At 48.8% G+C, this 16,221-nt stretch overlaps 6 protein-coding genes across 6 annotated transcripts; 2 read left to right on the top strand and 4 right to left on the bottom strand.

Moving 5' to 3' along the window:
• Positions 1–694: 694 nt before the first annotated feature.
• On the bottom strand, positions 695–2,510 carry N7529_006536 (putative pH signal transduction protein PalI; the record flags this gene model as incomplete). Its single annotated transcript, XM_057242063.1, has 4 exons — positions 695–699; positions 758–954; positions 1,020–2,265; positions 2,321–2,510. 4 exons carry the CDS (start codon positions 2,508–2,510, stop codon positions 695–697), a joined length of 1,638 nt encoding a protein of 545 aa, XP_057097422.1.
• Positions 2,511–6,149: 3,639 nt separating this feature from the next.
• Positions 6,150–8,576, top strand: N7529_006535 (DUF3433 domain-containing protein; the record flags this gene model as incomplete). Its single annotated transcript, XM_057242062.1, has 1 exon — positions 6,150–8,576. The coding sequence occupies one exon, from the start codon at positions 6,150–6,152 to the stop codon at positions 8,574–8,576; it is 2,427 nt and encodes an 808-aa protein (XP_057097421.1).
• A 547-nt stretch (positions 8,577–9,123) lies between these two features.
• On the bottom strand, positions 9,124–9,917 carry N7529_006534 (uncharacterized protein; the record flags this gene model as incomplete). Its single annotated transcript, XM_057242061.1, has 2 exons — positions 9,124–9,777; positions 9,849–9,917. 2 exons carry the CDS (start codon positions 9,915–9,917, stop codon positions 9,124–9,126), a joined length of 723 nt encoding a protein of 240 aa, XP_057097420.1.
• Positions 9,918–10,427: 510 nt separating this feature from the next.
• On the bottom strand, positions 10,428–12,168 carry N7529_006533 (Zn(II)2Cys6 transcription factor domain-containing protein; the record flags this gene model as incomplete). Its single annotated transcript, XM_057242060.1, has 3 exons — positions 10,428–11,369; positions 11,429–12,064; positions 12,109–12,168. The coding sequence occupies 3 exons, from the start codon at positions 12,166–12,168 to the stop codon at positions 10,428–10,430; spliced, it is 1,638 nt and encodes a 545-aa protein (XP_057097419.1).
• Positions 12,169–12,684: 516 nt separating this feature from the next.
• Positions 12,685–13,287, top strand: N7529_006532 (uncharacterized protein; the record flags this gene model as incomplete). The annotated part of the gene is made up of 1 exon (XM_057242059.1): positions 12,685–13,287. One exon carries the CDS (start codon positions 12,685–12,687, stop codon positions 13,285–13,287), a length of 603 nt encoding a protein of 200 aa, XP_057097418.1.
• A 386-nt stretch (positions 13,288–13,673) lies between these two features.
• N7529_006531 (putative G-patch domain protein) lies at positions 13,674–15,776 on the bottom strand (the record flags this gene model as incomplete). The annotated part of the gene is made up of 6 exons (XM_057242058.1): positions 13,674–14,696; positions 14,756–15,105; positions 15,168–15,228; positions 15,304–15,506; positions 15,570–15,645; positions 15,738–15,776. 6 exons carry the CDS (start codon positions 15,774–15,776, stop codon positions 13,674–13,676), a joined length of 1,752 nt encoding a protein of 583 aa, XP_057097417.1.
• Between the last annotated feature and the right edge of the window lie 445 nt (positions 15,777–16,221).

Below are 16,221 nucleotides of genomic sequence, written 5' to 3'. Positions count from 1 at the left end.
GTAAATGAATTTTAGTGGCGCAAGAAGAACCAAGCTTTTTTGACGAGTCTAGTGACTTGGTCGTCATGATCGGCAAATTCCTGGTTTGATTTCGCCAAACGGGAATTACACGATCGACGTCATACGTATCACGTGGCTGTGTTTTGGGGGTGAATTGCTTCAATTAGTATTCTAACGCGTTATATACTCGGAGAAGGAAATGATAGCAATGTAATCGGAAACGAGAAAATATATGTAGATCTTGGGATAAAATCCAGTTCATCCAGTGAAAGAGAAAGTAAAAGAAAGATAGAGCAGTATCAAAGCAGAAGCACCATCGAGTGCTTTTGGCCTTGGATAAAATCCATAGGACTTAAGAAAAACGGTCTATGTACATTGTACCCACCTGCCGCTATACACCGAAGTGCAGGCAGAGTACGACTGAGCAATTAATATCCTTCTTGATATCTTGGGGGCAAGAAGAACGTTGACATTGTCGTTTTGATAAGACAAACGAGCATAGATGAGAAGGAATAGTTGGAAAGTCCCCATAACTCCATCCGGTAAAATGACACACACTGTCATGATATCAAGAAAAAAAACAGGTCATCCAAATTTAACCAGAGAAGTGAAAAATAGGGTATCGCAGAGTGTCGAAGGGGCGGTATAATCATGTCAAGCGCGATATGACACCACCAAGCAAAAAAAAATTTCATTAATCTGGAGAGTCAGGTTAGCAAAAGTCTCAATCAACAGTTGGTCTGTTGTGATGACATACAGTGAGCGCCTCCGGGGGTTAAAGATGTGGGGATTGCAGAATCGTTGTGGGGTGATGGCTGACGAGCAAACCGGGGATCCACATCTTCGTAGTAATTCGTGCCCAGGTTACCAGATTGAGGAGATGAGCCGGGCGGCCGTGGAGATAATGTACGACGGTCGTTGGCACCCCAGCCTGCGCGAGGGGGAACATATGACCTAAGTAAAGATGGGTTAGCGGAGCTTCTAGACAAAATAACTTTTTTGCACCATGGTTTACATACTCAGGGCGGCTATACATGCTTGTTGGACTTTCAAGGGAAGCATTGTAGTTATCAGTGGATAGCGCATGTGGTACGCTACTCATAGGCTCTTGTGTGCCATATTGGGGCCGGGCTTGCGGCGTCATTTCAATCGCCTGGCCCACTGTCTCTGGTGACACGGCCATACCAATAGGCCCCGGAGAGGGCTGGCGCATCGGGCCTGGGGATGATCCATACCCGTAAGGGTCATCTTGGGGAGGCGATACAGGCTGGCCGTATGCATCGAAGCTGCTGGGAGGCCCGGCGGGACCAGGCCCATACCCGACAGGTGGCCCTCGACCTGGTGGCATTCCGCTGCGGCCTCCACGGCCTGCCATGGGCCCTGCGTAGCCACCTCGTGCGCCAGGGGAAGGCCCGCGAGGAGGTCCCATGTAGGGTCCTCCACGTCCACCCCGGGGTGGGTATCCACCTCGCCCGCGTCCATTGAAGCCGGGCGGCGCTCCGCCCCTTCGAGAACCCATACTGCCATTCGAATACTGAGGACGAAGCCGCGGGTCGGAGGGATTACGCGACATAGAACTACCACCGTATGGACCCGCGCTCTGGGACTGCATGTTGCCCAACTCATCTTGCTGAGCGTGGTAGGGGGTACCACGACGGTCCGGGGGTGCGGGGATGTCACTCAATGGTGTCCGTGAATTGAGAGGTGTGCGGTCATCGTCACTGTCGTGCCTTTCCGCTGGGAATGTTGCGAATGTCGGACCGGACTCGGAGGTGAGGGAGTCGGACACAAAAGGCTCCTTGGGCTCAGCAGGAACCGAAACCGGCGCAACGAATTGCTGGGCATTCTGTCGGTTGTAGTAATTCTCTCCGCTCATCTCGGCGTTTTCCGCGATCCGGCGCTTTCTTGCCTTACGGCTCACAAGGGTTCGGCGCATTGCGCAGGTGACCACCCCGCAAGAGACGAGGATGATGGTCGCCGCCAGGACAATCCAACCACCCCATCCTAGATGCGGCACAAAGAGCAAGATATCGACCAAGAAGGCCAAGAGTGTGACCAGTAGTGTTGGCAGCAGCAAGATCAGGAGAGCCAAGAGGAAGCGCGGCGAGTGGGAGGGGGCGTGGAAGTGGGCGGCGGCGGCTAGGCAGAGACAGATGAGGGTCAAAAAGGCAGCGACGGGGTGGATGATGAGGATCGAGGAGAGCGACTTTCGAGTACTGGATGGCAGATTGAAATCGTCACCGTCGCCGGTACTACTGATGTCATCTGCATGGAAGTTAGCTATGGAATTCTAGGCAGAAATTAAAAGGAAAAAACTGACTGCTGGTGTATCCCACATGGATATTGGTGCAGGTGTTGCCTTTACAATAACCAAAGACGCCATAATCGACATCCTGGAATGTTGCTAAGGGAATCCCTTTAATGATTGGGGTCGAGAGACATGAAAGTAGTAATAGCGCGAAGGCGATTAGTAGCAAGATGGTGAGGGGTGTCGCAGGCTTGAACAACATGGTGAGGGGTGGGCGACACTGCCCAAGAAGAAGCCCTTGATCCAGTCAAAAAGGAAGATAAGAACAAATGAGCGATAATTCTAAACACGCGACTACCAAGACTTCAAGATGGGATTTAACGCATTGGCATGTGGGGAAGAAGCAACAAAGGAATAGAAAAGAAGCCTTAAACCTAAGTAGTTGTATTAGTGTAGGAAAGAAGAACAAATGAGGGGAAAAAGCCAAGAAGGTCCAAAGGAATGTCTAAATGACCCATTAAGCCATTGAGAAATGAAAGAGCGTGGGATAAGAACCGTGGATGAGGAGAAAAAGAGGCTGTGAACCTCAGGCATCACAAGTCAGATGATTCCCCTATAACTGTCAAGGTTGTAATGACTGTATGGTGAGTGTAACTTCATTCAATCCTCCATGTGTATTCAATTTACTATCTGCTATATACATTCCCATTTTCAACTCTTTCAAAGCTTTCAACGTCTATATTTGAAGTGGCTAAATATCCTGCACGGATCCCCCCTCTGTGGAAGCCGGGGTTACTCGCTCGCAGCTGAGTCGTGCTCCCATTCGCTGTACCCGGTTGAGGCGTCACGCTTTCGGGATAACTTTCATGGCCCCCCGTGTCGCCAAGCCCGGGCGCCGGAGAAATCGCGGGCACCCGTCGCAATGCTTTGGGACCTGATGGTGCTGATTTCGCTGGCATTTCAATTCTAGTGTCATTCGCCATCTTTGCTTACTATGAATTTGGCATTTGCAGCCGTCTGCTGTCGTTCTGCGGGGGCTATTTTTACCGATCACTTCGAAGCTCATTCCTTATCGCCGGACTGAGGTTCCCAAAGGACCAGATACTTGGTTTCAGGAACCACATCTACATGATGGTGAAACGATATTGATGTTTCTGATGGTTAGCTCATATGAAAAAGCAATCCTTTGTGACCCTTGGGACTTACTTCGCAATTTTAACAACCAACTTTCCGGTATTAATTTCTAGACGCCAACACGGCACAGCACTTCGGTCGCGAATTTAGGCCTCAGAGAACGTTTGGGTCAGAAGTCTGGGCTCTGAGTATGACTATCAAGGCCCACAGTCCCACATTTTTAAGATGAAACAGGCCGTCTCCACTCCCAAGATCTTGCGTTAACCTGATTTACAAATAAGAAGTCATTTGCTAGAGACCAGATAAGGTCTATTAGCCTTATCTGGTGGTCGACTCCTGCTTGTTCCTTGAGGGGAAAACCGCTTTTCTAAGAACTTAGCTACACAGGCACTGCACTACTTAGGCTCCTTTGCTACCTTATCTTAGGGGTTTAATTATGCGGTACTACCGCACTAGCCAACACCTTTATGGTCATTCCATCACTAGCGCGTCATAGAGCAGCCGTTTATCTCCCGGGTGCACCACTACTTTGCTCTACTTTAGGAGCACCATACTGTACAGTGGAAGAAGCACAAGTCATGTGGGGTTGCTGTTACACATGGTGTAAATGAGTACAGTATTTGCTTTCACATGGAATGAGAAGCTTTGACTGTGGAAGCGCGTAATAAATTGGTAAGGCAACCATTCAGCCGAAGTTTACAGAACGTTTCATAGCGATACATTTCGCCGTGTATGAAGTCTGCAGTCTTGCTTAGATGTTGTCTCTGCAGCGTTACTTCCCGAGTAAACGCAGCCAAGACTACGTATCCTACAGCTACACTCCAATGTCTCGCAATGCCTGTGTAACCCACTGCGCGAAGCAATTATGATCGTTTATGAGAAAATGCGACACTGAGGCTGGAGTTCCACATCCTCAGATAAGTCAGCGATCACTCAAACTCGATCTGGTACTGGGGAAATCCAGTGCCCCTTGCCTATCTGTTCCTACAAAACCCGACGTGTGATGTTTAAAGAGTCAACCCATATTTCAGATATTCGATCAAACTCATCCTGCGCACTGAAGAAAACAGGAATACCGGTTGCAAGACAAAACATGCGCTGTCTGTGGGGTTTATTCAAATGGCCAAAACGACAGAGACGTGCGGAAGAAGAGCGCCAACTGTCGTTAGATACCTTAGACAGAGTTACTCTGCTCCAGCAATGGGATAGGAGTAGGAATGGTGAAGCCTACAACGGCACATCATCGTCCAGCCTGCAAGGGCGCTATGTCAGATTTGGAATCGGCGGTGCTGGAAATTTCCGCAAGTCTGAGTTCCTCTTCCTAAATACAGATCATACAATTAGCCTACCGGTTGTACTAACATGAACCGGACAGAGTTATTCCACATAATGGGCGACATGTGACAGCCACCGCACCTTGAAATGTTGGAAGATAACATTGAACACATGATAATAGATGAACTTACATACCGAATGCAAGAAGATGGCTGATAGCTCTAGGGCATCAAGATTTTGCGATCAATCTCTGAGAGAAGGCATCAACGTTGTAAGGACTTATGAATGTTCAAAAGAGGCGAAGGATGCAGAGTCATCATAACAATTGTGGTGTGATCATCAGTCTTGTTTGTTCGAATGATCACCGACAACAGGCAGGGTTGATTCAAACCAACAGACGTTCCGTCAATCGAGTCTCATTATATTGGTAGGAAGGCGTATGAAAACAAACAATAGGAGTTCGACGATAGCGCGATGTGCCGCTTCGTTTTCGAATGTAGTAGTGTACGCTGTGGCTAGTCAAATTGGAACATGTTTCAGGAATGAGAATTCAAAGTAGATCATGACTGCCCATAAGTGCTGAACATACAGCGGATCACTGTTTCAAGTAGCCCTAGATACAGCCTTATATTTTCCTGCTACGTTTTGCTGTCTGCCAAGTACTACTGTGCCCAGCCACGCCAGCAAGGGAGACGAGGTAATTGTAACACCACACTGCATCATCAAACAAGGAGAATTAACAATTGAATGAAAGCAAAATTGAATGAAAATACCCTGCTTGTAAACTGTTGATAGTAAGAAATATAGGAGAGCAATTGTTGGCAATTATTGATCCGAGACCTTGATGTGGAATTTGCTTGCAAGTTATAGTCAAGTTTTCGGAGAGTAATTCTGAGGATACCGACCGACAAAACGAAGCAGATTTCGATATTTGTTATCTCTCAATTAGATGATAGTCACTGGATATGTAGAATAGTGATGATGATAGACATTAGGAACAAGCCAAGCTTTGGGCCATCCGTGGATGGACATTCGGGCCGCAAGACAAACCTTGGGACTTAACATAATCAATTGATCCTCGAATTTTAATTGGATCTCTATTTTTTTGGAATCTATCGAATTAATAGTGTCTAAGTTGATAACCCCCATGTTTCATTTATCCCTATTGGCTTCTTGGTTGCAGACCTTGCTCTGGTGGCTGGGGTGGCTGGGAATCGTCGCCCAGTACTCTGACAGCCAGACAAAAAGCTCACTGGGCAGCGATTCTTAGTCCTCAAAAATCCCTTTGCATCTTAAACGCCAGATCGAGGAATGCTTCTAGATTGATTCTCATATCGCGTGGGATCAATATCCACATTCCAGAGCCAGTATGACGAGCCCGTCGAGAAACTTCAGCCTGCGCAACGTTAGCTGTACGTGCATATAACAATCCCCCGCCCCATTGTCAATTTAAAATGGCAGGAATCTCCTAGCTTTCCAATCCATTCACTCAATGTCAACTGACTCCTATATAGCAAGCAAGCCTCAACTTGCCCGGACAGAATCACGACAATCTGTTGCTGCTTCAGACGACTACTATTCATTCTCAGACCGAGCTGCTTCCTCAAGTCCAGAGAGTCGAGTAACAGTCATGCGATTCAGGACTGCAGACTCTCATCCATCTTCTAACGCATCATCGCCTACCATGCCAGAAGAAGAACATCCTATGCCAGAGGATCTTGGGTCTCCTCGCCCACCAACACCCAGCACCGTTCGCTTTGGCGAAGAAAGAGTAGCTCACATCAGTCCCCAGTCAGACGGCACAGGATCCGATGAGACCGCTCGCCGAGTCCCCAGCGACTATGCGGGACCAGCCCCTACCCCAGGCCTGGACGACTCTCCATACGTCCGGTTTGCAATCGACCAGCTCACCCAAGACAGGTCTGGGGGTGTTTCAAGACACGATTCCCTTTCCACCACCACTACCGGTGACTATTCCACTGACCGAATGGTCTGGGATGAGGGACTCGGCTATTTTACTCGCACTCGAACTCCAATTCGCCATGACACGACTCCAGTGAGACCGTCGTACACGTCTCCTTCACCGCAGGCTTTGCCCCAACGACCAGTCTCCGTGAACCCCGAGTCGTTTATGGCCGTTGACGCCCCAGAACAGAGCTTGTTGTATCCCCCCCTGAATTACCTCCCTCTGGCCCTGCGGCCCTGGGCTTTGGCCTTGACGATATTTTGCTGTCTTCTCATGATCGCCGGAATTGTCTTCTGCAATGTCTGGTCCCATCGTGATGAGGGCATTTGGGACTACGGGGGTCAGGATGGAGCAAGCTATTTCGTTTTGCAATTCTTGCCTCAGATCCTCGCTGCGCTTATCATAATTTGGCTGTTTGTTATCCAGGCTGCTGTATATCGCATAGCACCTTTCGCCATGATGTCAGCCGAGCGTCAGAAAGGCCTAGTTATGCAAGGCTTGCCAATTATCTCCAGGAACTTTGTCTTGCCTGACCTGTCGCATTTCCGGAACGGTGAGCCTTTGTTCGGCTTCTCTCTCTTCGCAATCTGGCTCTCCAACTTCTTCGCCATCCCCCTTATCAGTTGCCTCTTCCAAGCAAAATACTTTGTCATTGACGGGGAGGGGGTCTGGAAGTGGGCCGCCGTTGAGTCTGTTGGCTGGACGCTAGTGGCTTTATACGGTGTCCTGACAATTGGTCTGGGTTTGCTGCTTCTGCGTTTCCTCAAGGGCCGGTCTGGTCTGATGTGGGATCCAGTCAGCCTGGCAGATTTGATCTCAATCATCCAACGATCAAACATCCTACATGACTTTGAGCACTCCGAAACAGTTCCATCAGTAAAGGAATCTCTCGACCCTCGCATCCTTCGGCTCGGATACTGGAAATTGTCCAGTAAGGCAGAAGTCTTTTATGGGGTTGGTGAGATCGACGCGCCGGTCCGTACGCCATCACTTCACCAGACTGGCAAGAAGCAGCCCCACGGACTTGCCAATGTGAACTTTGACATCGAGAACCAAGGTGAATTGGCCAACGATCCGTCGCATAACCACCTGTACTCGACATCCATCCGTTACCGCTGGACTCCATGGTTCCTTCGCAAAATCTCAGTATGCGTCTGGGTTGCCATTGTCTTCGCTCTGCTTATTGCATTTGTCGCTGTCAGTTTCATCCACAATGGCATCAAGGGCGGCTTCCCTCCCAAGCTTCCGACCCTTCCATCGACAAGTGCATTCTCGTCCTCCAACTTCCTATACAGCTTTGTTCCCGCTTTGATTGGCAACGTGCTCTTCCTTGTCTGGCAACCTATCGATGTCTACTTCCGATCCCTACAGCCATTCGTCGAGCTCTCCGCTGCTAGTGGTGCATCGGCTGAACAAAGCATCCTCCTCGCCTACCCATCCCTGTTACCCGTCCAGGTCACCATCCAGGCTCTCATCAACCGACACTACAAGGTTGCATGCATCTCTCTCATGAGCCTTGTCTCTCTCGCCATCCCCATCCTCGCTGGCGGTGTTTTCATTGCCCTTTGGTACCCTTCCCATGACGATATCCGCATTTCCGCGTTGATGCCTGCATTCTACGCCCTGATCGCCTTCTGTGCGTTGTATGCGGTTTCCTTCCTCGCGATCTGGCCCGGTCGTCGCCGTTACCTCCCACATGATATTACGACCCTTGCCGATTTGATGAGTTATATCTACCAATCACCTCTGTTGTCTGACAAGATCCTCCGCGAGCCGAGGAGTAAAACCGACCTCGTCACCCGCCTTATCGTTGCCCCGCCTTCAGAGCGCCAGCTACCTCTCTATGGCTTTGGTATTTACGTCGGCCGTGATGGCAAGGAGCACCTTGGCATCGACCGTTTCTCAAGGCCTGGCCGGACTGACATGCTCATTACCACTGGCACTATGAAATAATCCACCCTTGATGCTTTTTATATATCTGCATCTTTGATATGTTTTGATGACCTGCATTGCTTTTGATATTTAAGCATATAACGACTGTTTGGAAGCGCTCTAATTTGTGAACGTATGTGATTGACTTGTTATGTTTTCGGTTTTTACCATTTTGTTACTTTAGCACTCTTGCATTTCTGGTGTTATTACATATTTTGCTATACATTCTTGGTTCGTTATCTCAGATTTGTTCTAGACAGCCCATATTTTGACCATAATCATTTGAATTCGATAATTATTTTTCAGGAGTCACCCACCCTATTAGAAATCTCACCCGTAGGCATCATTAAGGATCCTCGGACGTGTCTAGCCTTCAAGTGAAATGTCGGTGTATTTCGCTATACTGTTAACTTTGTGGTCTTGATTCAAGCTCTTCTATTGATCCATCCAATTCACCGCAAAGTCCTTCCGATTACCCAGCATATTTGATGAAAAATAGACCCACCTCGTCGTACCTGTGCTCAGGAAAGAACAGGAGAGAGAAAAGTGCCCCAACATGCCTGGCTACCTATTCAATTACAAAGATCCCTCCAAACAACTCAATGAACTGACGGAAAGCAAATTCATGCAAGCTTTGCCAAGCGCTCTTGATATCCAGATATCCAAGTTCCTGCCTATTGGCATTGTCTTGCAAAGGCTCCATAGAGGCAGCAACCCGGATAAAGATCGCATATGCGGGAAGCATAGCTCCAAAGTAGGTGACTGTAGCCGTCGCAAATACAATGTAAAGTGCTGTGTTGCGGGACACATCAGAGAAATCATGATCCAAGAAGCCCAGTGTACGAATAGCATACATGGTGAGGTAAAGGCTTAGATTCGACGCAGTGCTATACAGCAACGCAGCCGGGAAGATGTCGAACCATGTTGACTGATTGAGAACACGTCGGTGTAGTGGGACTTGCGGGTGCTTGTTGATAATGGCGTGCACATTTGCCACTTTGAGAGTCGAAAGCGCCAAATCACATATCACACTGACGAGGAAGCATTTCATAACACTGGAGCCTCGCGCGGGGAGTAAGGAAAGAAGGAGAATCTTCAGCAGTCGATGAAGGACAAAGATTGTAAACCCTCGAAAATTTTGTCTCGAAAATGGCCATCGCTCTGCTCTGGGTGTTGAGGTTGCGATGGATGTAGCAGCAACATTGCCACCAGCATATACAGCCTTTGAACAGTTAATTGGTCGTCCTTTGCCTTCTTCGCGTGATGGTACGTTGATTGAGATAATGAACTTACTGGAACAAGACCAATCAGTGTCGTAGCTAAGCCTAGAAGCACAAGCTGCACATCCCATTCTTGCAACATTTTTGCATGTTTGTTTACGGATTGATATTCATCCAAATACTCAGCACTAGCGATATCCAAAGACATGACTGGGGATGGGTGGAATGAATAGGTTGAACTTGCATGCAATGATACCCATCAAGTGAAAAGGATAGATGGAATGCGAAACAGTATCATGAAATAAGAACCTCATGAGTCAACATTGAAGACTCTGAGGCTCAAGCTATATTGATCGTGGGCCATGAGTTATTATTGGACAACTCACAGCTTCTTTTCTGCTCCACTAATTTGGGGGCCATCAACGACTGTTACCCCATTCTGCCTCATAGCTAGGCTACTCATCTTCATTTGAGATATCATGGAAATAACAGTCACTAAATCATTTATAGACAATGGTGTTGTAGATGATTTTAAGCTTCATCTAAATTCGTCTATTATTCTCATCTAAATCGCTCAGTTAATGATGTAAAATGGCATAGAGCCAATTTGTTCCAGACATTACATGAAACAAAATCGTTAGCACTTAATACGTCACCGCTGGAAGTATATGACCAAAATGCGCTCGATCTGGCTTTGTACCCAGGCCTTTTGCTCTGGTGGCAGCCCCATATCCGAGGATGCAAGGTTCCTCAAATACGGCGCGAGAAACCATGCACCCATGAGCGGAGCAATTTGCATATGATTCCAAGTGACCGGTCGTGTCTCGGCGAATGGATACTCAACGAGGCCTGTTTTCATGCGAACTGATTCGACTTGGTCGCCAAGACAAAATGGAACACTGGCGCAGATATCCTCCGCGAGGCAATGCGCGGTCGTCATTGCCAATGTCGCTCTGAGTCCATCCGGATCTTGGAAAGGCACCCTACGAAGACAACCTAGGATAATTATTTGAACCAGGATGCGGCAGTCCCGGTACATGTTCCAGGTAGTTGCGATCCACATGTCCGTGTAGCATTCGCACCTGTTCTTGTACATCCCGGCATCGCGGACGGATTGTGGAATTATGCTTGCTGCGATGGGGGCCCAATGTGGTGGAAGGAGGTAGGACCATGTTGCCAGATTGGTATCGATTTCGGTGGCTTTCGCCAAAATGGATGTAGCGAGGGCATAATCCGGTGGTTGCGCTATCATCCGTTCCCATGAATGGCGAAGATTGACAATTTCCGAGGCAGCTGTCGCTAATAGCGGCCGGGGGCTAGGCTGAGCTGGTGGCTCTGACAGGGGCCAGACTTTAGGGGTCGGCACCATGGGACTGTTCAATCCCCTAGTGGTTTTAATCTGCAAAAGTGTTGTCAGTGAGGCTTCTTCGAGATTGGGTGTTTCGAGACAAACTATTTGAGTCTGCACAGCATGATCAATCGTCTTTGATGACGGCGTTTCGAGACGCTTTGTTTTTCTATTGTTTATAAGGGCTATTGCTCCCCTGAGATGAGCTCTCAAGGGGTGCTGTTCATGTTTCATGGCAACAAATTCCTAGAGAAAGCTCGTTAATTTTAATAACGGTTTATAATTGGTAGAGCCATTGTGCTCACCTCGTACATAGACAGTAGGAGTGTGGACAACAAAACGAAGTCTAAGTCACTTTCTTCATTCTTTTGCAAAGCTTCGCGGATTTTTGATAATGCTTGGGTGAAATACCGCTCGGATGCACGGAGCAAAGACCCTTGGCCGGTCCACGCTGCCACAGAGAAGAAAGCAACGGCCAGAGTGCTGACATGGAGATGGGATCCAGGTTTAGTGTTCGAGAAGTTTGCAGGCAGTATGTCCATGAAGCCATTTCGCATGAGTTGATCTTTTGGGAGATAAAGGAAAGAATTGAAAAAGATAGGGACCACCGTATCTTCCATCGGCTGATACAGATCAGCTGGGCCGAACGGTGGAGGCCAAGGAGCTTTTCTGGTTTGCGAGTTTGCAGCAAAGACTGCTGTTGACACTACTCGGTCTGAATTTTCCATAGTCGGGACATTGGGTGAACTTTTGCTAGAGCTTGACCGATTGCCTGCTGTAAGGGATTTCTGGGCCCCGGCAGGTTTTCTGAAGGACGGTGTGCAGTCACGCAGCATCACGTCAAATGGGTCTGGGTAGCCCGGACAAGAGCGTTTCGTTCTCGTACATGCTCGACAGTGTGGGCGTGTTTCATCACACTTGGTGGGAATTATTATTTGGCACTGTCAAATTGGGGCATGAGGGGACATGAGATAACGATAAATACCTTGATATGTCGCTGCCGGCAGTTCCGGCATCCTGTGCTCGGCTTCCCACCATACACCATGGCTATGGTTATACCGCGTTCAATATTCAATGAAGTATACGAAGGCACTGGAGTCAATTGATTGACTGATCTTATAATCAGTTGGCCTCCATCGAGCCATCCATTGAGACGGCGCAAGTCACCTCAAAAGAAAATTGCGCAGATCCCCACTGCAGTGTATAAGGCCCGCCTATGCATAGCCTAGACCTGAAATCCATAAGATTGATGTTGTGTTGAACGCAGAAGCCAAGCTGATGAGCTCATGGAAAATCGGGTCACGTGCAAGGGATCTGCTCGTCCGTTCTCCGTCTCCGCACGGATTTGCCCTCGTTCATCCTCGAACCCAGAACAGCACGAATACCCCGCGTATACTGGGTCTGCTTTTTTCAGACTCCGCCGATAGATTTCCTACTTCTTCCTCTTTTTTGTTCGATTTTTGTCTCCTCAACACCTCGGAATTGGTCAGTCTCGAGCCATTCGGCTCCATCTTCGCATTACAAACCAGTCATCCCCTCCTCACACGCCTCACATAAAACAATGGTATCATTATTTGGCTGGGGCTCAAGCCCAGCATCTGATGCAAGTAAAACAACACAAGAAAAGCCGGCACCCGAGCAATCCCAACCTCCTGCCAAAGAACCTCTGCCACCTCTACCCTATCAGACTCCACGACCACCTCTCGAATCAAACACGAACCTCAAACTGCTTTTCGGAGGAATGACCTTTTTTGCGCTGTCTGTGCTTGTTACACGGCGCGCCTTCCACAAGAAACGCATCGCCTGCATTCCGCCTTTCTATACCAGCTCTTTGTACCACCAGCCTCACTCAAATTCTGCAATGGACGCCTTCGAAGCTTTGAACTTGGCCACTCTTAATGTGATCTCCTTTGGTCTGATGGCTGGCGGGGCGGCTGGGTACGCTTTGAATATCAATTCGCTTGAGGATATGCGGATATTCGTCCGGGCAGGATTGCAGGGCGGTAGTGACACACCTGTGAAGAGTGACGAGGAGCTTGAGCAGGAAGTGACGGAATGGGTGACTAAAGTACTCGGTGATAAGTTCGAGAAGCAGTTGGAGAAGGAGAAGATGAAGAGGGCGTTCCAGCAGGCCAAGACGGACCAAGATACCAAAGATAACTGAGTTGTTCGAGCATCATCAGTGTTTTCTTCCATGTTAATATATTGCATACACTCTACTCATGATTTGATACCAGCTTGTACATTAGACATTTACTTATCGCCAACCACAATTGAAAGGAACATGGCAGTCAGATTGGAAGATATTTAATTCAATTATAATTATCGTACAAGCTATCACCATAGACATGGCTGATCTGAGCACCAGAGAAGACTTCATTTGGAAAAGCAGCATGGACAAGGGTGAACCATAAGGCACCAGAAACGGATATTTTGATCAGTCCCCATACAATCAGTAAGCGATAAAGCGCGGCAGAAGAGTCTGAAACTCGGATATCACGGACACAGTTGATTTATAGTCAATCGGCCAAAAGCCGCACCGGGAGAAAATCAAGCCCCGTACATATCTTTGTAGCGCTGACGGGCAGAATCCTTGTTTTTCTCCAGAAATTCATCGTAACGACCACGTGTGTTTCGACTCGCCTCTTCAGTTGCATCACCTAGCTTACCTCCTTGGGCACCCAGACCCACACCCTGGGCATAGACTTCTGTGGCAATTGGTTGAACCACACCGGTCCCTTGCGCACCCAAGCCAGTGCCTTCGGACCAGCCCATTTTGCTGAGAAGTGAGGCACCCTTGGAAGTCGTCTTCGTCTGAACAGGTGGCTCGTTATCCTCCTTCGGTGCCACGGACTTTTGAGGGCCAAAGGTGGTGCCACGGCCAAACGCCCGGCGGCGCTCCATTGCACGGTCTCGGTATTCGGCAACAGGCAGTTGCTGGTAATCTTCAGGTGCTTTAATGAGGCCATGTTTAACGAGTTTGTACATGGCGTAATCCGTCAGTTCTTTGTTCTGCAGGTTGGCTTGGTGAAGTTCGCTAGCACGCTCGTGCAATTTGAGTTTTGCCGGATCTCTCAGCGAACGCATGCATAGCCAGCAGCAAACTCGGTTGTAGTCGGCATATGACTGGACCGGTTCGGCAGTCTCTGGAGGATTCCCATCTCCCGCGTTTGAGATACCGTGAAGCTCGGCATGACGGTCACTCCAGAATTGCAGTTGGGATGGCATTGCAAGCTTCTTGGCGTTTGCGCCAGCGGTAGCATCGGCTTTTCTCTTTTTCACTTTTTCCGAGTCCTTCGCCCCCTTAGCTTGGCTGTCTTGGTTGAGCTGCTCCTGCGAGGCATCATTCACCTCTGTTGACAGGGTGAGCTCTGTCACAAACGCTTCGTCATCCCAGTACATCAGCTTCAATGATGGATTGCTCAAAGGGCTGAATGTGAAACGGTTGGTGCTAATTGACGGGTTCATGACCGGGATAAACACTCCGGCATGAATGTAGCTGACCATGACAGGCTTTGACGAGATGGTGAACTTTTCGAAAGATTTGAGGCGGGTCATGGCCGCTTGCGCGTCCTGAATTTGAGCGTGAGATAGGGTAAAACCAATGCATGACGAGGAATAAATGGGCATACCATAACAACCGCGAATTCTGCGAAGCCATAACCCCAACTTTCATTGGTTCTGCGATCCCGCACGAGGAGGACACGGCGGATTGAACCTTCTCGTGCTCCAAGGTTACTATCGCCAGTCGTCGAGGCTACCTTTGATCCCTTCTTTGAATTGTTGGTGGGAGCGTTATCACTGTTTCCAGATGGCCGGTAAAGCTTGGCAACGCCCCTAGCAAGAAGCTCCTCCGTGACTGAATGGTCCAAGCCACGGAACAACAGAAACTGAGAGGGTTGATTCTCGGCAGCAGCATCATTATCACCAAAATTTACGACTTTGGGAGCCGGAACTCCAGGTGGTCCAGTAGCAGTCATTTCTATGCGGGCAGTTAGAGTATGTAGGAGAGGAGTTGTAGTTGAGAGGATTGATGGTTCGCACCAGGACGTGGGGCATTGCATTTGAAGCATTTGATACGTGTGGCATAATTGGAGATAGCACACTAAACAGGTAAGCACCGCTCAGGTTAAATCTTCCAACACCCAATTCAAATCTTGAAGATGCCAAATGTACTTACCATCCGACAAGTCCAATCGCCCTCTCCCTTTTGACGAGCTCTATCTTCCCTCTCGCGGCTGTAAGCAATGCGTACTTTGGTGCTTCGGTCATTTGGGCCAGCACTAGGGCCATAAAAGTAAATGTTTGGATGGTTTTTTTCCACGAACTCTCGTGATTGCTCGATATTGGGAAATCGAAGGAACCCTAACTGCCTTGACAGTTCTATCAAACGCAATATTAGGTCAGAAGTGAAGGCATCGCGGCATTTTTGTTGATATCACATACTGGTCTGTCGATCACGAATCACCCGAACGTCTTCCAGGCCGTCAACACGATACGCAACTCTGAGTTCAGCTGCAATCTGTGGTTCAGCCAGACAAATCGTTGTCAGCCCTTGTCCTCGACCCCATGTGAAGAAACCGGCCCTGGGCCCATTGAGTGCTCATCACTCACATCGTCTTCTGTCATATCCACAGGGAATCCTTCCATCATGACTTCACGGCTCTCAAATCCAATATTGGACTGGCCTCGCCGAGGACTGCGGCTGCGACTATGGCTGCCACTTCGATAACCTTCGTGATCACGGTCTCTGTACGTTTGTCTTCCCCGGCGATCAGGCGAGCGAGAATTTCGACGACGATAGTCATCTCGACCTTGGCCTCGGTAACCCGCAGCAGATTCCGGGTCCCTGGAGCGTTCGTGTCTGCGGTCTATTGCTGGTCTTCGAGGAGGGGAGCGAGAACGATCTTTATTCCCCAATTGAATCAAGATCAAATTAGCCACAGTTCAACGCCAGATATAAATTTGGTCATGTTGCTAAGGTGTGTATAGCTCAGACGCCGTTACCGTGCGGGGAGGAGCTTGTACCGCCAGTTGTACCGCCAGGTGAGTGCGAGCCGGATCGATCGTCATACATACGACCATCCCGATCGTCGCG

Source organism: Penicillium soppii (assembly GCF_028829465.1).
Source record: "Penicillium soppii strain IBT 18220 chromosome Unknown utg000005l, whole genome shotgun sequence".
In the NCBI taxonomy this organism is placed as follows: domain Eukaryota; kingdom Fungi; phylum Ascomycota; class Eurotiomycetes; order Eurotiales; family Aspergillaceae; genus Penicillium; species Penicillium soppii.
This window is presented reverse-complemented; position numbering and strand designations above follow the sequence as displayed.